Genomic DNA, 19,186 nt, shown 5'->3' with positions numbered 1-19,186 from the left:
TTTAAATTATCGAATACTTTGAATTTGTAAACCGCTCAGGTCAGACAATGGAGAGCGGTATGTCGAGTTTTTAATAAACAGAAACAACAATATCAGGTGTGTGACAAAAGTAACTACAGTCTGTGGCTCTTTTAATCTTTGTTTTCTTTTTCATAATTTTTAGCATGCTCTTGGAAGACAGTGGCATATGTAATGATACCCAGAAGAAAAGGCAGTTATTCAGGTATGAATGGTTCAATATAGATTTCAAGTTTCATATCTAATAATGCAGGGAATAATTATCAAATAACTTATGTAGTTTGCAAATTATGTCTGTGTTCTTTACACAAATCTTTTCCATGCAGCTTCAAAGGAAAACTACCCGTATCATTGTCTCTGAAAATTAGTAAGCTGCAAGTTGAAAGTATCCACAGTCTTTGTACCTGCAGTTTGTGCATGTGGCAGGAAGGGGTTGCAAAATAGTGTGCATACAGCTGAAAAATAAATTTTTGTGCACTTTTTCCTCCTACCCAAACACACTCGTGAAAATACCATTTTTTTATGCCTGAGGATAAAATTACATCTGCTATAAAAAGGTCATGATCTGAGGAGGACATTTTTCAGCCGAGACATTTTGCCAATGAATATTTATTTTGTAAGGATGTAGCTCATTCCTTTTCACTGGTATCTCAAGGTGAATGACATTCAGGTGCAGTAGGTATTTGTCAGTCCCCAGAGGATTTGCACTATAAAGGGTCGATATTCAAAGTGATTTAGGGCCCCTTTTACAAATGCACCGAAGCCCATAGGAACTGAATGAGCTTTAAGGCATTTATCGCAGCAACATCCCTACCGTGGCTTTGTTAAAGACTGCCTTAACTAGGTAAGAGACTCTCCTGTTTAGATCATATCTGTGGGGCTATCCATCAATATTCAGTAGCCCTTAACCAAATAGTGCCACTGAATATCCCCTCTAACCTCCTGAGCTGAAACTGGCTATGTTGTAGGTGGTTGAGTGGCAAGATCGGCGCTGCTGTGGATAAGTGCAGCACTTAACCACATCGGGTAAATGATCAACTCAAGCAGCATAAAACACGGTCTTCTCTTTGTCTGATTTTATCTGTCCAATTAAGGGATGAATATTTCCCATAACCATATGAGTGTCATCCATAAGAACATAAGAATAGCCTTACTGGGTCAGACCAATGATCCATCAAGCCTAGTAGCCCGTTCTCACGATGGCCAATCCAGATCAGTAGTACCTGGCCAAAACCCAAGGAGTAGCAATATTCCATACTACCGATCCAGGGCAAGCAGTGGCTTCCCCCCTGTCTTTGTCAATAACAGACTATGGACTTTTCCTCCAGGAACTTGTCCAAACCTTTCTTAAAACCAACTACGCTATCTGCTCTTACCACATCCTCTGGCAACGCGTTCCAGAGCTTAACTCTTCTCTGAGTGAAAAAAAATTTCCTCTTATTGGTTTTAAAAGTATTTCCCTGTAACTTCATCGAGTGTCCCCAGATAGTCAGTGCCAGGGCCCAGATATGGCATGGCACTGAATATCAGAGAATAAAGTCAGAGACGGTTAAAGAAAATGTTCACTACCATTAGCTGAATATTTATGCCTAAGGGTAGGGTTACCAGACGTCTGGATTTCCCCGGATGGCTTTTCAAAACCTGGCACTTTGTCCGGGTTTTGAAAAGCTGTGTCGGGCAGGGAAGAACCCTGCACATCATCACGTAGCGTCCGCGCATGCGCAAACTTCCTTCCTGCCCGACATGAGCGAGGGGCGGAATTAGGGCAGGGGTGGGCATAACTAGGTGGGCAACCCTACCTAAGGGTCTGAGTTGCTGGTGGTGTAGTAACGTACCACAAGTATTTTATAAAGGTCTACACATTTATTAAACATAATATACTGTCTTAACTACTGAAGCAAATCCAATGGTGTACAATTTTTTTTAAACATCACCAATGCCTACCTAGACTCACACTGGCTACCGATTCGAGCTAGAATTCAATTCAAACTATACAGTCTACTCTTCAAAGTAATATACGGTACTGCACCTACCTATCTAAACAATCGCCTAAACCGTAACCTTCCACCCAGAACATGGAGAACTCAGACCCTATTCTCCTACCCACCACTCAAAGGCACTCATCGCAAAAAACTATACGATAACCTCCTAGCAACGCAAGCAGCAAAACTTGAACCCTCCATCTCCAAACTGTTAACCACAACATCTGACCTCAAAGCATTCCGAAAAGAAATCAAAACACTACTATTCAAAAAGAATATGCAATCAACTTAACCTCCCCCTCTTCCTATCCCCTCTGTAATTTCCCATGTACTGCCCGCTCCTCTGGTACCATCTCTTCAACGTACCAAAAAGTAACCTGAACCCCAATTAATCAACCTGAAACCTAATATCTTCTGGGATAATATACTCTGAAAACCTCAATATGTAACCTGTAACCAGCTATCTACCAATGTAATGAAGCCTGATATTTTTAAATATAACGTAACCTGAAATATTTTTCAATGTAATGTAACCTGAATCCTCAATACGTAACCTGTAACAGCAATTTTCCAATGTAATGCAACCTCCTGGAAATGTCCAGCTCTCTTCCAATGTAATCCGCTTTGAACCGCAAGGTACAAGCGGAATAGAAATCACTAATGTAATGTAATAAAAGAAAATGAAAAAACTCCATTTATTGATAGGACAGCCCCACCAAAAGCAATTAAAAGAACATAAAACAACTGTTTCATATCTGAACTCTACAGCAGGTATATGAATAAGAGTATACCCACACATTTACCGTTTTTGGTAGCAGATGTCTATTTCTGCACTGGCATTGTTGTACCATTGAGACTCATTCTGGAAGCCTGTTTTATGAAGGAACACAGGTAGCTATTCTGCCATTATAAAATTGGCCCTTTTTTGGACTTTCAAATGGCATCTGGAAGTTTCGCCCCCCACATTTCATCTCTTGCATTTCGCCCCAGGTATGTTTCAACCCTGGAATGCTTTATCCCTTCATATTTCACCCCTAGATACTTTTCGCCCCCCACCTTTTGCTCCCAGGTACCTTTTGTTCCCCAACCCCCAGAATTTTCACCCCAGTAAATTTTGTTTTTTATTTTAAATTCTTTATTTATTTTAAAACATACACAAAGTACATTAAAAAAATATAACAGCACTTAAAATTAACAAATACTATAGTAATATAAATACCTTTCACCCCCCCTCCCTACCCTCCCGCCCATCCCAGATGTGTATAAACCTCTATGAAAAATTGAAGGCATTGTACTAGTGAATGGTTGTTACAAAATTTGCTAATGGGCCCCAAATCTCATTAAATTTTTTACAATGACCAGTTATTTCCGAATTCATACGTTCATATCGCTAGAATAAGCACGGGGATTCCCACCAAAAGATATGATTCAGGCTATCCCAATTCTTCCATTTTTTTGTGATCATCTATATAGCAATCCCAGTCATGACAAGAAGTAGTCTATTCTTAGCTGCAGAAATTGGAGACTTGGATTGTAATATAGTTCCGAATAGAATAATATCATATGACATTGGAATGGAAGTGTCCAGTAGCCTATTAATTGTAACCCATATCGATTTCCAGAAGCTGAGCATTAAGGGGCAATAGTACAACAGGTGATTCAATGTCCCTATTTCAAGATGGCAGTGTCAGCATCTATTAGACCAATGTTCTTCAACCTTTTGACACCTATGGACCGGCGGAAATAAAATAATTATTTTGTGGACCGGCACGAGTCCATGGACTTGCAGTTGAAGAACACTGGGCTAAGTCGTGGGCCAGACCCCCCTCATCTCCACCCAATCTCCGCCCCCAGACCCCGCCCCATAATAGTACTAATTATAACAGCATTTTTTCCATTCATTTTTCATATATACACACACACAATATAATTGTATTAACAACACATATTGGTTAACCACAAAATTAAACTACACAAAGCATACTGTATGCTTCTCAATATTCATTCCTACCAGAAAGAACAAGGAACACGAATATAGAATGTCAGGTGCAACTCTGGGTAAGAGCGAACAAGAAAAGAACCTGGATGTACTGATAGATAGGACCCTGAAACCATCGGCACAATGTGCGGCAGCGGCAAAGAAAGCAAATAGAATGTTAGGCATGATAAAGAAAGGAATCATGAGTAGAACGGAGAAAGTTATAATGCCACTTTATAGGGCAATGGTCAGACCACACTTGGAATACTGTGTCCAACATTGGTCTCCCAACCTAAAGAAGGATATAAAACTGCTGGAGAGGGTGCAGAGACGAGCAACAAAGCTAATAAAAGGTATGGAAAACTTGGAATACGAGGAACGACTTAAGAGACTGGGATTGTTCTCCCTTGAGAAAAGGAGACTGCGAGGGGATATGATCGAGGCTTTCAAAATACTGAAAGGAATCGACAAAATAGAGCAGGAAAAAAAATTATTTACAATGTCCAATGTGACACGGATAAGAGGACATGGACTGAAGCTAAAGGGGGACAAGTCCAGGACAAATATCAGGAAGTTCTGCTTCATGCAACGAGTGGTGGACACCTGGAATGCTCTCCCAGAGGAGGTTATTGCAGAATCCACCGTTCTAGGATTTAAAAACAAACTAGATGCATATCTCCTTACGAGAGGCATAGAGGGATATGGGTGACTAAAATTACACCAGGTGTACACCTGGCTGGGCCTCCGCATGTGCGGATCACCGGACTTGATGGACCGAAGGTCTGATCCGGAGATGGCAGTTCTTATGTTCTTATGATAACCCTATGTTTGATTTATACACGCTAGCTCTGAGTATTTTCCTTGATTTTTGGTTTTGAAACTCTGGACCGACTAACTGTGAAATTTGGTCGTCGGTGTTTTCCACTGGGCCATTATATTATATTATTTGGCATCCTGCTCCTGATGAAGACACGAAACTGAGCTCTGTCGAGTGGTGATGAATGACGATATGTTCTTGGTTTGAGTGGTATTGTGTGTGTGTATATGTGTGGGGTTGGTAATAGTCTGAGCCCCTGGTTATATGTTATAGTTAATTGTTATAGTACTGATGCTTTATTAGCCACTATAGTTGGGTTATATGAGTGATATTCACATATTTTTTATATTTGCATTTGAATGTTTGAAATTCAATTGGTACTTGAGTCATTGCACTTTATTTTAATGAGAAAGATTTTGTTGCTATTATAGACAGGAATTCCTGTATTGGTGCTGGCATTGGCACTTTTCATGAGCATACAATTTGTTATCGTACTGTAGTTATTTGTTTCTCAGGGTCTGGGCAGATTTGCACATTTAGCACAATTTGCACATTATAATTATTTTAATGGATTCTCATATTTATTTAGATTAACTTTTAGATGTTATACATTAACTTATTAATTTAAATGTTTTAGTATTTATTAAATTTGAGGTTTAAAATTATGCATGTGTAAATCTTCAACCACCATTCACATATTTTCCTTAGTTTTCATAACTTATCAAATTTATTGTGTTGGTTTAGTCTGTGATGGGGTATTTGTTTGTTATGTCCTTATATTCCCCTTGTTCCTGAACTATAAGCCTGTATTTGTTCACTTGAAACGAATGATTTTGTTTATAGAAGATGGTCACAGATTTGATGATGTATGAGGCAATTCTCATTTAGACGTACGTCTGGTGCTAGTCACCTGTGAGACTTAGCCTGAGCCAAAAGGTTCCCATGATTCATGGTGGGCTCATACTGATATCTTTGACCTTAACTTCATTACTGTTCTTGTATTTAGTACAGTTACAGACTTCTGGCTCAGGCACAAGGGGATTTAGCCAATTCTAGGAGTAATTTAATTACTAAGGACAGACAGGTTTCCTGGAATCTTTCAGAGTTTGCCTGCCCTTCACTATTGAAAATGTGATAATGAAATAGCACTCCCTACTGGCAGGACTATAGACAGAGGACTCCCACTCAGCTTAGAGAGCACAGTGGAGCATTAGGAAGATTTGAACCCAGAATTCATATCATTCTATGTCTGCATAGATGGCTTTTGAAAATTGCCATTTCTGTGAGGTAACATTGTATTACAATAGGGATGGTTGCATTTACAAATGTCAAACAGCTATGTAACAAATTATTATCATCATCCCACTGCCAAGTTTGGTTGTCATGTTTTTTCACTGGAAGCCAACTATAGCTCTGAAAATTCTGTGTGATCAGGCAGAAGAATTCTATCTGTGTGATTTATTTAAACTGGCTTGATGCCTATATAATAGTTTTTTTTAGGAAATGTAACATGATTCTGCTAATCTCTTTTTTTTAATCTTTATTGATTTTTAATCTAAAACAGTATCATACAAATGAACAAACAGTAGCTATTACATACATTACACTAATATCTGTACAGGTAACATATATATCATTCAAGATTTTCAGTTATCCTACATATAATAATAACATAATATAACATAATATATAGTATAATTAAAGAATAAAGTTACCCAAATGTCCCCATCGAAATATGCTTTTGATGGTGCCACCTCTTTGGAAGTCAGCAGTCTTTCAGCACTTCATTTTCTTGTATGGTGTTCAATGGCATCACATTTAAAATGCCAGTTGACAGTGCTGCTACAGATTGCTAATTAAATATCAGCTATCTACAGGTGGCCCAGTCTGTCGAAATCAATGCAGCTGTCCTCAGATGACCTCCAGGTCTATGCAGATGGTCTGCCATTTATTAAGCTTATCATCTTTTCCAGGAGAGTTTGATTTTAGTTGCTCTTTTTTTTCACTCTCTTTTTAAGACAGCTTCGTTAAAGTAAGATTTTAAAATTAGAAATGTACTATGAGCATGAGCTCAATTAATAAGAATAAAGACAAAATGAAGGGTATTTTGGTTTGTTGCATCTGAATGCTACATTTGGGGCCTTATTCTATAAATGGCATTGGTATGTTAGGCGGCAGAAGGCACCCTACCGCCCCCTAACTTAATTGGTGCAGTAATTACCACATTGTTTCAAACCAATTAAAAACTTGTTAAAAGCAAAAGTAGGCGCTGTAATCTCTCTACAGCAGGATACCCAATTGTGCCTTATATTTAAGAGTGCATGGTTGGGGCAAAGTGGGACTTATGCGCCGTTAGGCGCGATTCACTAATGAACGTAGTCATCTGCAATGTAGGCCAGCAAAACCCTGGCTTACATTGCAGATGCCTGAGTTTTTTGGTAGTCCCCATAAGCCGCAATTCTTTAAATGGTGCCTAAGCATGATTGACACGTAGCCGGTGCCATTTTTGTAGGCAGGGTCCGATGTAGGCACCATTTACAGAATCTGGCCCATGGTGCTCAGATTTGGGCACTGATCCAGATTTGATGTGCACACAGCTTAATCGGATAGCAAGCAATAATTGGATGGTAACAATCAATTTTTGGCATTAATTGGCACTAGTTAGGATTTGCACACATACAATAACTGGTTGCAGTCTGTTCTATAAAACTGGATGCCCAATTCTATAGTACTCAACCCAAAAAAGGGACATGGCCATGGGAGAGACAAGGGTAAGTCGGGAGTGTTCCAGAAAGTTGGGCGCAGTGTTATAGAATATAAGGGATCTGTGCCCAACTTTTGTGCCAGGATTTACATCAGATTTCAAGGTGGGCAATGTGTGATTTATCCACATTCATGTTGGAATTAGTTGATTTTGTTCCTCCTCGGCTTGGTTTTGTATATTGATTGGCATCATGTATTAACTCGTATACTATTATTTATCCGCATGAGATGCTATACATTGGTAAAACTACCCAGTCAGTGAAACTTTGGATCACTGGACATTGCTCTGTGATCTGTACCACTAAGGAAAATGTTCTCTTTATGTTCCATTGGCATCAGACATCATATATTATTGAAAATATGAAATATTTTGTTATCGAGCAAAGACAGTTGTTGCTTGATGGTAATTTATCATAGACCTTATTTCATCAAATCTGATCAAAAGTCATCAAATGATTAGGAATCAGATAAAGACTAGGCTACTCAGCCAGGCTCTCAACTGAAATTACTGTTGTATCTCTGCATTTCCTTTGCTATTTTTTAAAGGATGGGAGAGCCTAGTGGTTAGGACAGCAGGCTGAAAACCAGGAAAGAGAGTTCAAATCCCACTGATACTGAGAGCACATGAAATCACTGATACTCTTTGTGATCTTGCAAAAGTCACCAAACCCTCCTGTGCCTAAGAGAGAAACTTGTAGCTAGGTGTTAATTTATTTTACCAGAAGTCCCATTTGGGACCTAGTTACAAAGAACATGTTAAGGACATTAGTGTGTATTAATGAGGTAGTGCACATCAATTGCTCTAGCTATTTGATTTTAAGCCCTCTGGAGAGAGGAAAATAACTATTGACCCTGAATGTAACTCACCTTGAGCTAATATATACCCTCTAGCTAGTAGTTGTCACCATTGAATGATAGCTAAGACCCTCTTTTTCCAGGGGTTACAGAGAGACAAAAACATGACTGCGGATAAAGGCCAAATGGGCCATCTACAGCAAGCATTATCTTGTTTTCTCCCTAAGAGATCCCAGTTGTTGCATTTCCAGCACTTCCAGCATATGCATATACAGCATTTCCAGCACTGGCTAGCCTGGGAAATGAATATGTAAGCTGGCAATCAAACCTAGATCCCCTGAATAGCAGGGTGCAGCACTCACCTCAGCCATGGGATAGTCCATTGGATAAAAGTGTAGGAGATATATGTAAATACGTAGCTGCTATTCAAAGATAGGACATGCATTCTGCAAAGTTTTCTTCTTTGGGTTACAAAAACATTTGTAGCATTTCAACCCATTGTCTTCTCTTTATGTCTCTATAAATACATGTTCTTATGTTTCCTATCTTTCTTCACTTTGGTCATGTTCTCTAGGGGTAATAGAGACAGCACAGGAAAGGCATCTGGAAGTCGACAAAGCAGTACAGAGAATGAACTGAAGTGGACAGATCCAAGACCGTGGAGCAGCACAGATTCTGATAGCTCCGGTCGCAATTTGAAGCCATCCATAACGAAAACTGCAAGTTTTGGTGGAATAACTGTCCTAACGAGAGGTGATAGCTCAGCCAGTAACAGGAGTACTGGAAAACTATCTAAAGCAGGTAGCTAGTACTGTATAGGTTTCATTTCATTTCATATTTTGATGCTTCCTTTTCCCCAAAAAATGAGACCCAAAACAGTTTACACAATGTAAAGATGTACAGCATAATAAACTTCCTAGAACATACTAACTCTCAACCACCACCACACACAAGAGAATAAAATAGCCTGCATCATAAGCAAATACAAGCTAAAGCCACTCACTTTCACATTAAAAACATCAAAATATTACACAATATCCTACCAACATAGGGGCAGGCCCTTTTACTAAAATGTGATAAAAGTTTATCAATTAATGCCTAACACATATAATGCACATATAGTTAGAATCAATTCCAATATATTCTACAGCCATAGAACAAGTTTTGCAATACAAATTTGCATTCTAACTTGACACATTAGTGCTGCCTGATTTCCAATTCAAATCGATTCACCGATTCGAATCGATTTGCTTTTAAAAAAAATTGGCCTCCTGATACGGTGACCGACCCTCCTCCCCGTGCCTTCCTAAAGCAGGAGCAGCAGCGGTGCCTCTTGCTGGCTATCCACTGCCGCTGCCACTTTAGGGGGCGAGGGGGGAGGATCAGTTGGGAAGGCCTGCCCCTCTCCTCCAAAGGCCTACATCCTCGGCCAGCTTCCCCACTCTTACATTAACTTAATATGGCAGCCTGCAGGGTTGCCGGTGCTGTAGCGATCCTTGCAGCTTCCGTCAGCGGCACGTTCCCTTTGCTGCGACCCTGCCCCTGACATCAGAGGAGGGGCGGGACCACTACAGCACCGGCGATCCTGCAGGCTAACATATTATGTTAAGATAAGTGTGGGGAAGCTGGTCGAACATGCAGGCCTTCGGAGGGGGAGGGCAGGCCAGGCTTTCAGGGGAAGAATGCAAGCCTTCGGGGAAGGATGGCCTTGGTGTAGAAGTACATGGAGGGAGGGAGGGAAGAGGGGGGTTCAAGGAGACGTGCATATAACGGGGGGGGAGAAATAATGGGTCTAAAAACAGGAGAGGGAGAGAGATGGTGGACAATGGGATTTAGGGAAGGAAGGAACAGAAAGGGAGAGAAGTTGGACACAAGGGATGGTGTGGAGTGAGGTGGGGGATAGAGATACTGGATTGGAGAGTAGTTGGGAAGAGAAAGGGGAGAGCTGGTGGACCCTGGGGTGGTGGGGAAGGAGGGAGAGATGCTGGATGAAGGGTAGTTGAATAAAGAAGAGATGGTGGATCTGGGGATGGTGGGGTCCATCGCTGCAGCTGCGGGGGAATGGAGATGAAAAAAAGGAAAGATGCCAGACCTCCGGGGGAGGGAAGGGAAACAGAAAAGGAGGACAATGATGGAAGATGGATGGTTAGCAAGAAGAAAGAAGGAGACTCTGATCAGAAGACCACTAGAGCCAGGGACCAACATTATTTGAATAATGACCAGACAACAAAAGGTAGAAAAAATAATTTTATTTTCTGTTTAGTAATTACAATATGTCAGATTTGAAATGTGTATCCTGCCAGAGCTGGTGTTCGACCACAAACATGAGCTAGGATTTAACAGAGAGGGGAAAAGTCTTTTTTGGTTGTTGTTTTTTTTGTTTACACCATAGCACCAGTATGGGTAGGAGAGGGCAAAGGGGGTGAAGAGGCTATAAAATAAGCCCACTAGGATGTTTGGGAAAAAAAAAAAAAAAAAACCAAACACCCAATTGGGCAAGAAAATCGAATCAAAAAATCGATTCAGTAGGCTGAATCGAATCGAATTTTTTTTTCCTGAATCGGGCAGCACTATGACACATACTAGGGATCTAATACCAATATACGCAATATACAGTTTATAGGTTACATTTTGCTATAGTTACAGTACAAGGTTTATCAATATAAGCTTTTATGCTAATTTGATACATACTGGGATCTAGTACCAAGTTAGGTGTCTAGATTGGTGTGCCTAGCCAATCAAGGCACCTAACTTAATTGTTTTAAAGGCCTATTTAGCACTGAGAATTGGCAACTAACAACGCATAATTGACTTTAATTTGACTTAATTGGATGCTATGTGCCTAACTTGGTAGGTGTCTACCCCTTTGAGGTAAGCGCCTGGTCCATGGTTAAGGGGTGGATCGTTAGGCATATTTTTCATGTAGGTGCCTGTTTTGGAGTTTGACACACTCATTTATGCCAAGGAAACCCTGGCATAAATAGGGTGCACCTAAGGCTAGGACACCTACTGATGCCTAAGCCCACTTTAGATACCACAAAGCACGATTCTATAAAGTGCACCTAAATTTTATAGAATTACATTTAGCGCCACACTTCTTGGTGCCTAACCTTTTGACACCATTTCTAGAATTTCCCTGTAAGTATGCATTGGCATGTAATATAGCTTAGTCAAATAGCCCTTTAGTTAAGAGATCAAATATTCTGCAAATACAAATTTATATAGAAGAATGTATATGTGCACTGTTTGGAGCTCTTGTTATTTAACAGCTTTATAATGTTACAGCATCTGTAGTGGCTCTAGTCTTCATAATATCATTTTGTGTCTTCTCATGAAAGTTGATATTTTTCTCTAAATACAGCACAAACTACTTAAAAATGCCAATCTCTCTGGAAATCTATAAACAAATCTGGCAAGTTGTGCTTTGTGACTAGGTCCAGATTGCTGGTGGGTAGGCCAAAAAAAAACAACATTGTAGCAACTGCCAAAAATACAATGGCTTTATTTCTCCCTGGAGTCTATTCACTTGCAACTCCCGCACAGATTAATTTCATATGAAGAACTCGGGGGAAGCCAAAAAGAAGTTTCCTCAAGAACAAGAAAACCCAGCAGCAACAACATTTCGTGGGGGGGGGGAATGCATGTCACTATGAATTACAATTCCGAACAGACCATGAAACAAAACATTACAGATCACTCCTGACTGTTCATTAACCTGTCTCTTCCCCAACAGGACAATTAGGAAGCTGTTTCTCTACCCCCAGAAAATTCCTTTTCTTGTGAGTGTAGTATAACCACTTTGATAACCCTAGGAGCTTACATGATTTCTTAATAACTAGGGAGGGATTACTCAAGACACTGAATTCCCAAGGAGTCCACAAAGAGAGCAAAAGGACATGTTAAACCTGTGTCTCTTATTCCTTCCCAAGTGAAAAATCTCAAGTGAAATCCCAAGTGAAAAAAGTATTTGATTCTCCCCTTCCCCTGGCAAGGAAATTTTGACCTTATTTGACAGCCTGACCTCCTAGCATTAATACTGCAGGATTACTGCTAGGCGTCATGGCAGCCATTTTCAGACCCAAACTGAAGAAACAGAAACAAGTGAATATTGTTCCTCCCACTAGACACCAGGGACCCCAGTAAGGCTAGGGAAATAAATGAAGGAATTGGGGTTCTACCAGAGGATGTTCTCAGGGCATATTCTTCTGCCATTGAATGTTCAGGAGGGGTCTTCATGCCAGTGGGAAGGGCAAAGAGGAACTTCTTGTTAGGAAATGATCAGATGCTTCAGGAATGTGAGGGAGCTTCAGGGAGGAGCATCAAATGCTTCAGGGTATCATGGTTGGGAATGGGAGAACATGGATGGTTCAGAGGGAACAGATACTGCTGGCTGAGGTTATACAAGAGTAGCAATTTAGGAGGGGAGGGGTTCCATGTTTGTTTTCTCAGGTGGAGAGCCTCTTCTCCAAATACTATGGGAATTATACAATTCCTATTTCCATGCACTTTTTAAAACCTCCCTCCGTGTGTCTGTCATCCATGTGGGTGCCCACCTGTCTACCAGTGATCCTCAACTTGTATGGTTTGATATAAAAGTCAAAGTAGAGTCCAGACACACCAAGAGATGTAGAAATGGCAACTGGTCTTTATGTAAGGAAGACAGATACAGTATAAAGAAAAGAAACAGACATGGTTCTCTAAGGAAGTAGCAAATCCTTTTCTAAAATACCAGCAGAACAGAGTATGTTCATTCACTATATTCTATATATAAAAAAAAGATAGTCAGATATACTATTTTTCCTCATGTCGTCTCACTTTGGGCATCAATTAATGCCGCCTCCTTCTGTAAAACTGAAGGTGTCCCGCATGTTCCAAGTTTAAGGCCCATCTTATTCTTCATAGCAAGCAATTGAAGTCACCATGTAAAGCAGTGGCATTTTCTGTATGCACTCATAAGTAGTCTGCAAAGGCTGACACTTTTTTTGGAATAAAAATCAAGGGCCAGATATTCAAAAGGAATTAACCAGGCAGGAGAGGCTGCTGCCTCGTTAAATCCCACTGAGCACCTCAGGAGAAGATATGCAGCCGTACTTAATTGGTCATTGCTGCTAAATAATAATAACAGTTTATATACCGCAAGACCGTGAAGTTCTATGCGGTTTACAATGATTAAAGAAAAAAATGTACAAATTGAGTAGAACTTACATAATTGGAGATTGGCAACTAATAGTTTATGAGATCAGTTGTTGTGGGAGAGATTGTGCAGATCAGTTACCTAGGTACTTCAAGAACAGATATGGTTTTAGGTGTTTCCTAAATTCCCCAGTTATTTGAATGCATAAGTAATCTTTCCAGGTCTTTGCCCCATAATGCTGCTTGATAAGAGAGATCTAAGATGTTGATGGTGTCTTTTAAATTTACATCCTCTAACCCATGGGGAGACGAACTTCAGATGTGAGCCTCTCTTATGTCTATTGGTTGAGAAAGAGAAGAGGTCAGTTATATATTTAGGGGCTAAACCAGATAGTACCTAAAAGCAAAAACAACCCAGCTTAAACTTTGCACGTGCCTCCATCGGTAAACAGTGCAGAAGTCAGTAGGAAGGGGTTATGTGATCAAACTTCTTCAACCCGAAAATCAACCTGAGCGCCGCATTCTGCACCAGTTGTAGTCTCTGCATGTTCTTCTTGGAAATTGCCAGATGGGAGATATTACAGTAATCAAGATGGCTTAGTATAAGGGATTGTACTAGAATTCTGAATGATGAAGCGTCAAAGTATGCTCTGATGGACTGAAGCTTCCAGAGAGTAAAAAAGCCTTTTCTAACCAAGGAGTCCACTTGGTCTTTCATGGTTAGGCCTTGGTCTAGTATTACCCTCAGAACCGTCATTGTAGGTTGAATAGGGTCACTGAGTTTGTTGATGTATAGTGATGTTTTAGTGACAAGTGGGTGTGGCGAGGCTGCAAAGAATTTTGTTTTTTCTGAGTTAAGCTTCAGTCTAAATTTAGTCATCCATTGTTCCATCAAGTTTAGTACTTCTGTTGCCATAGGGGTAGCTTCGGAGAGAGAAGTAATGAATGGGATAATGATTGTAAAGTCATCTTCGTAACTAAATAATTTTATCCCCCGCTGGGCCAGTTGCGTGCCTAATGATGACATGTAAACATTGAAGAGCAGTGGGGATAATGGTGATCCCTGTGGAATGCCAGATGGTTTACTCCTGGTATCTCCTCTGACCAATATGGTCTTGTCTGGACAGAGCTGGTACAGTCCACAGGCGGAGTTGGGGGTGGTCCTGGAAGTTATTTTGCTGCTGGTAATCACCAGTGGTAGTGGTTGCATAGTTAACTGGGCAAGTAGGTGTGCCGAAATAGCAGTCCTAACTTTGCCTGGTTAGCAATGTAGGTACAGCACTGGATACTGGTCTTACCATCATAACTTCCAGGTATTACTCCTGACCTCCAGACATCCAGAAGTCATGCCCAGACATTGCCAGCATTTAGTACCTGGATGAAATTTGTCTGTGACAGTCAGTGTTCCAAGCAAATGCTCATTACTGCTGGCTCAGTATCAACCCACATGTATTGTTTCTCTCAGGGACAGTTTCTCCAAATGGTTTAGTTTTGTACATATCATGACAGCAATGAACCTCACTACTAAGCCAGGGTATGTGGAATATGATCTCAGTCTCTCAAATTTACTGCTAACTCTTGACCTAGTACGTGCATTGTACCAAAGAGAGCTTTTTTCTGGAGTTCATAAAATGTGACATGGATAGGCAACCTATCCAGTTGCACTTGTAAATTCTTTTTGATAAAGCCTATAGCACCCAAAATGATAGCAAATATTTCTATATGTTTGACACATTTTCTTGCTCTCAGACTGTTATAGTCACCCTGTGGATATTCAGGTGTTGTCCATAGTATTATGTTGCCTATATGGGATTCCAATAAGGTTCATTACAACATCTCTACTCTGATTTGCCCAGATTTAATAAGGTTTATGGCTATTAAAAAGAACATGTTTCTAGGATCCTTAATAAATAAATAAACTCTTAACAACCAATTCTCCTCCGTTAGGCCTGATTTCTAGCATCCTAAGCAGTATACATCACCCATCCATGGACTGCAATTACTTCATTCTGCTTTATAACGTATAGAGCCTTACCAAGCAGCAGAAATCAAACTTGATAACCTGTTTTCTCTGGAATGAAAAAAGTCAAATTGTAAAAAGGGATATTTCTAATATAGTACACTGAAGGACTCATTTTTGTAAAAGGAAAACATCCTAAAAGTGGCATAAAGGGGCAGATAGGTGTTTTTCTCACCAAACCCTTTTAATTCACTATTTTCAAAACCCATTTTCCAGATGGATTCCTATGGTGGTTGTCTGCAGTGTGTTTAATTCTGAGGAGGGCATGTTAGAGGTGTGGTTTGGGTAGGACTACAGTGGGCTTATGATTTGGACATTTCTCTGCAATAATCAAAAATTTTGGAAAACATCTAGGGCACAGTTTGGACGTTTGGGACTAGACCTATTTTAACAATGAATAAATGCCAAAAAGGTGCATAAACTGACTAAATGACCACTGGAGAGACAAAGGCATGACCCATTCTCCCCTAATGGTCACTAACCCCTATCCACCCCCCAAATCTGCAGATGAAACAGTACATACCTGCCTATATGATAATTTCAGATGTTATGGCCAGTTCTATTAAAGCAGCTAGCAGGTTTCTGGAGTAGCCTAGTGGGCAGTGCAATAGACTTTAGATATGGGGACCCAGGCCCACATCCCACTCTAATTACTACACTTATGGTGGATATGTGAGCCTTCTAAAACCTATAATGATTCAAAATATTGTGTGATCGTGGCACCGAGGTACCCCCCTCTTCAAACCCAGCATGCACCCAGCATGAATCATTATATGAACATATATGTTGTGCGTCCTCATATAATTTGTTAACACCTTTTAAAACCTACCCAAATCCCACAGTACCTACATATAGGTGACTCCTGTAGGCATAAAGGCTATTGATGTGATTATACAGTTGGGTCTGGTAGGTTTTGGAGGACTCGCCATACTGTACATTATAAAGGGGTTATGGTAAGATGTGTACCTGGGCCTTTTTATGTGAAGTTCACTGCAGTACCCTCTAAGATGCCACACTGCTCTGCTGAGATGTCTGCATGGCCAATCTTCTGAAAATGCTGGCCCCTCCTACATCCCAATGGCTTGTTTTGTGTGTGTTTTCTTTTGAACTTTTAAAAAAAAAAAATGGTTCAAAAATATAGGACAACTACATCTAAGAAATAGCCATTTTCTAAACAAAAAGACATTTTTCTGTTTCGAAAATGCATTTATTCGCTATTGGATTTTTGTGTGTGTTCTGTAAAATGTTCAAACTCAGATTTGGATGTCATATTCAAAATGTGTCTCTGAATTGTATTTAAAAAAATAGATAAAAGTTGTTGTGTTAGTGCTATAAGGAAATGTTCTTTTCCAAATTTAAAAAAAATCATTAACACTATGACTTCAGCATATTTCAGTACCTATTAGACTGAAAGTAATGGATTTATTGTAATTTAGCTGCTTAAAGGATTAATGTATAATGAACTAAATAAACCAAGGGAATGTGTATACAGTAGTTTAATTGTATCACCTTGACTACATTGAACTTAGTACCAGCAATAGTCCTTTTTAAATGATCCCTCTCAACCTAAGAGTTACTAAAGGATTTGGGGGACGTATTAGTTTTAGAGGGTAAAGAATTGACTTTGTGTTTGGTCTACTGTCTTCCAGGAATTGTGAATATAAGAACAGAAGAATAGCCTTACTAGATCAGACGAAAGGTCCATCTAGCCCAGTAGCCTGTCCTCACTTTGGCCAACCCAAGTCACAAGTACCTGGCAAAAACCCCAAATAGTAGCAGTATTCCGTACCACTGATCCAGTGGCTTCTCCCATGCTTAGTTTACCCGCAAGTATGGATAGTCTTTGAATTTTAAGAGATTTTAATATTCCGTTAGACCCTGCATCTTCTAGTTTTTTGTGTGAGGATTAGGTTTTGTTTCTTGCATGGCATATTTTGGAATTTTTTTTCTTAATCACAGAAACTGATGGGAGATTTGTGTCAGTTGCAAGTTGTGAATAGGGTAGGATGGACAGATCATGCGTTAATATATTTTTCATTGAGATTTAATAAATGGGGGAAGGTTGGCAATTTAGTTCCAGGCGTGCTTGTGATTAGGCCAGCTTTTGGTGTGAAGGAGTTGGGTGCTGTATGGATGTTGGCCTTACAGATTGTGGAAAATTGCTCACATACAGAGATTGTTGATATCTGGCACTCTATGTTGCAGGAAGCCTTAGATGTGATAGCCCATTTTTGTGATATTCTAGTGTGTGGGCATTATAAACCTTGCCCATGGAGGATCCCACCTGTGAGGCAGTTAAGGAGAGAATTGAGGAAGTCAGGTGACCAGAATGATTATGAAGGATATAAAATCAGGTTAGGGGAGCATTTATGGATTTGTAAAGATGAGAGAAATAAATATTATCCTAGGAAAAGCAGGCAGCATATTCTCACGTATGAGTGACGTCTCTACAGCATTGAGTCTCTCGATGCAGGCTGCTCATCGACTCCACTGTTCTACATTGTAGGATGTCTCACCCTCTAGGTGTGCAGCCTCAATGAGGTCACCCTCTCTGAGACATCCTGCTGCACCCATAATACTAGCTAGTAAACCTTCAGTAGCATGCTGCTCGTCAGTGGTCACTGGCTTCTTCAGCATTGAATCCCTTGATGTGGGCCATAAGACAATGTCATCGTTCTGCGGATCCTCCAGTTGTCTCTCCTACATGATGTGCATCTCTTTTAAAGTTGCTCATACCGAGACAATCTGCAACACCAATACCTGCTGAACCATTGGTATTTGTACAGTCCTTCCAGCAGAAGCTCGATGACTTCTTCCACAGGGAGATTGCCACTGTTTTTAAATCACATTGCACGCGTCTTCTGCAATCAACTCCCTCGGTACCCTTCAGAACATGACACCTCGAGGCCCTGCGGTACCACTACTATTGATCTATCATAGCACCGAAATACTGCTCAAGGATCTCTTCCAAGGTGTCGTTCTTTTTTCTCCCGGCACAGATATCTCTCCAGGCATGATAACTGCACATTGCATGACCTCTTCTTCCCTGGATCATTCTACATCAAAACAGTCATCTGTTTTGAAGCGAAAGAAGGATCTTCATTGGGATACTTTGGACAACTCATCGAACCGGTACCTGAAGCATCGTAAGCTTCCTTATAAACATCCTTGTCCAGAGGGTTTTTCTGATTCCACTGACTCACAGCATGGGGCTTCTTTTTCTGTACCTGAATCTTTTGACCCCTTAATTTTCACCAACAGTTTGTCATCTGACGGACTTGCCTTTACTGCTTATATTAATCAACGTGGATGGGATCCACTCCCCTATCAAACGAAAGATTACAATAGGGCCCGATGTTTGGATCTTTTTGCTAATATTTCTCTTCTGGCAGGGCCTACAGACCTTAGAGAAATGCAATTTAAAATCCTGCACTGTGCTTATATCTCCAGAATCCGGGGTAAGATTATGGGTCTCTGAGATGATGGGAAAGGAGAAGTTACTGATTTTAGTAATATTATCCATAGTTTAATACTCTTGAGACTAGACTATTTAATGCATTGTATCTTGGGATTGCAGATTCTAAATTTTATGCACTTCAGATGGTACAAAATGCTGCAACAAGCTTGGTGATGGGTGCTTCCAGATTTGCACACATTAAGCCAGTCTTAAAACAGCGACA

General features: G+C 40.2%; 1 protein-coding gene across 12 annotated transcripts in view; it reads left to right on the top strand.

The window, feature by feature from the left end:
* The window catches only part of ARPP21 (cAMP regulated phosphoprotein 21), a 643,283-nt gene that overhangs the window by 396,014 nt on the left and 228,083 nt on the right, over positions 1 to 19,186 (top strand). For 10 of the 12 annotated variants that reach the window (XM_033930334.1, XM_033930335.1, XM_033930337.1 and 7 more), the window contains 2 exons: positions 164 to 223; positions 8,928 to 9,157. In XM_033930334.1, coding sequence (XP_033786225.1) covers positions 164 to 223; positions 8,928 to 9,157 — 290 coding nt within the window. The remainder of the gene's footprint in view (positions 1 to 163; positions 224 to 8,927; positions 9,158 to 19,186) is intronic. The other 2 variants (XM_033930339.1, XM_033930336.1) reach the window with 1 other exon arrangement.

This window comes from Geotrypetes seraphini, chromosome 2 (genome assembly GCF_902459505.1).
Source record: "Geotrypetes seraphini chromosome 2, aGeoSer1.1, whole genome shotgun sequence".
Classification (NCBI taxonomy): domain Eukaryota; kingdom Metazoa; phylum Chordata; class Amphibia; order Gymnophiona; family Dermophiidae; genus Geotrypetes; species Geotrypetes seraphini.
The sequence above is the reverse complement of the archived record's forward strand: the minus strand, read 5'-3'. Positions and strand labels throughout refer to the sequence as shown.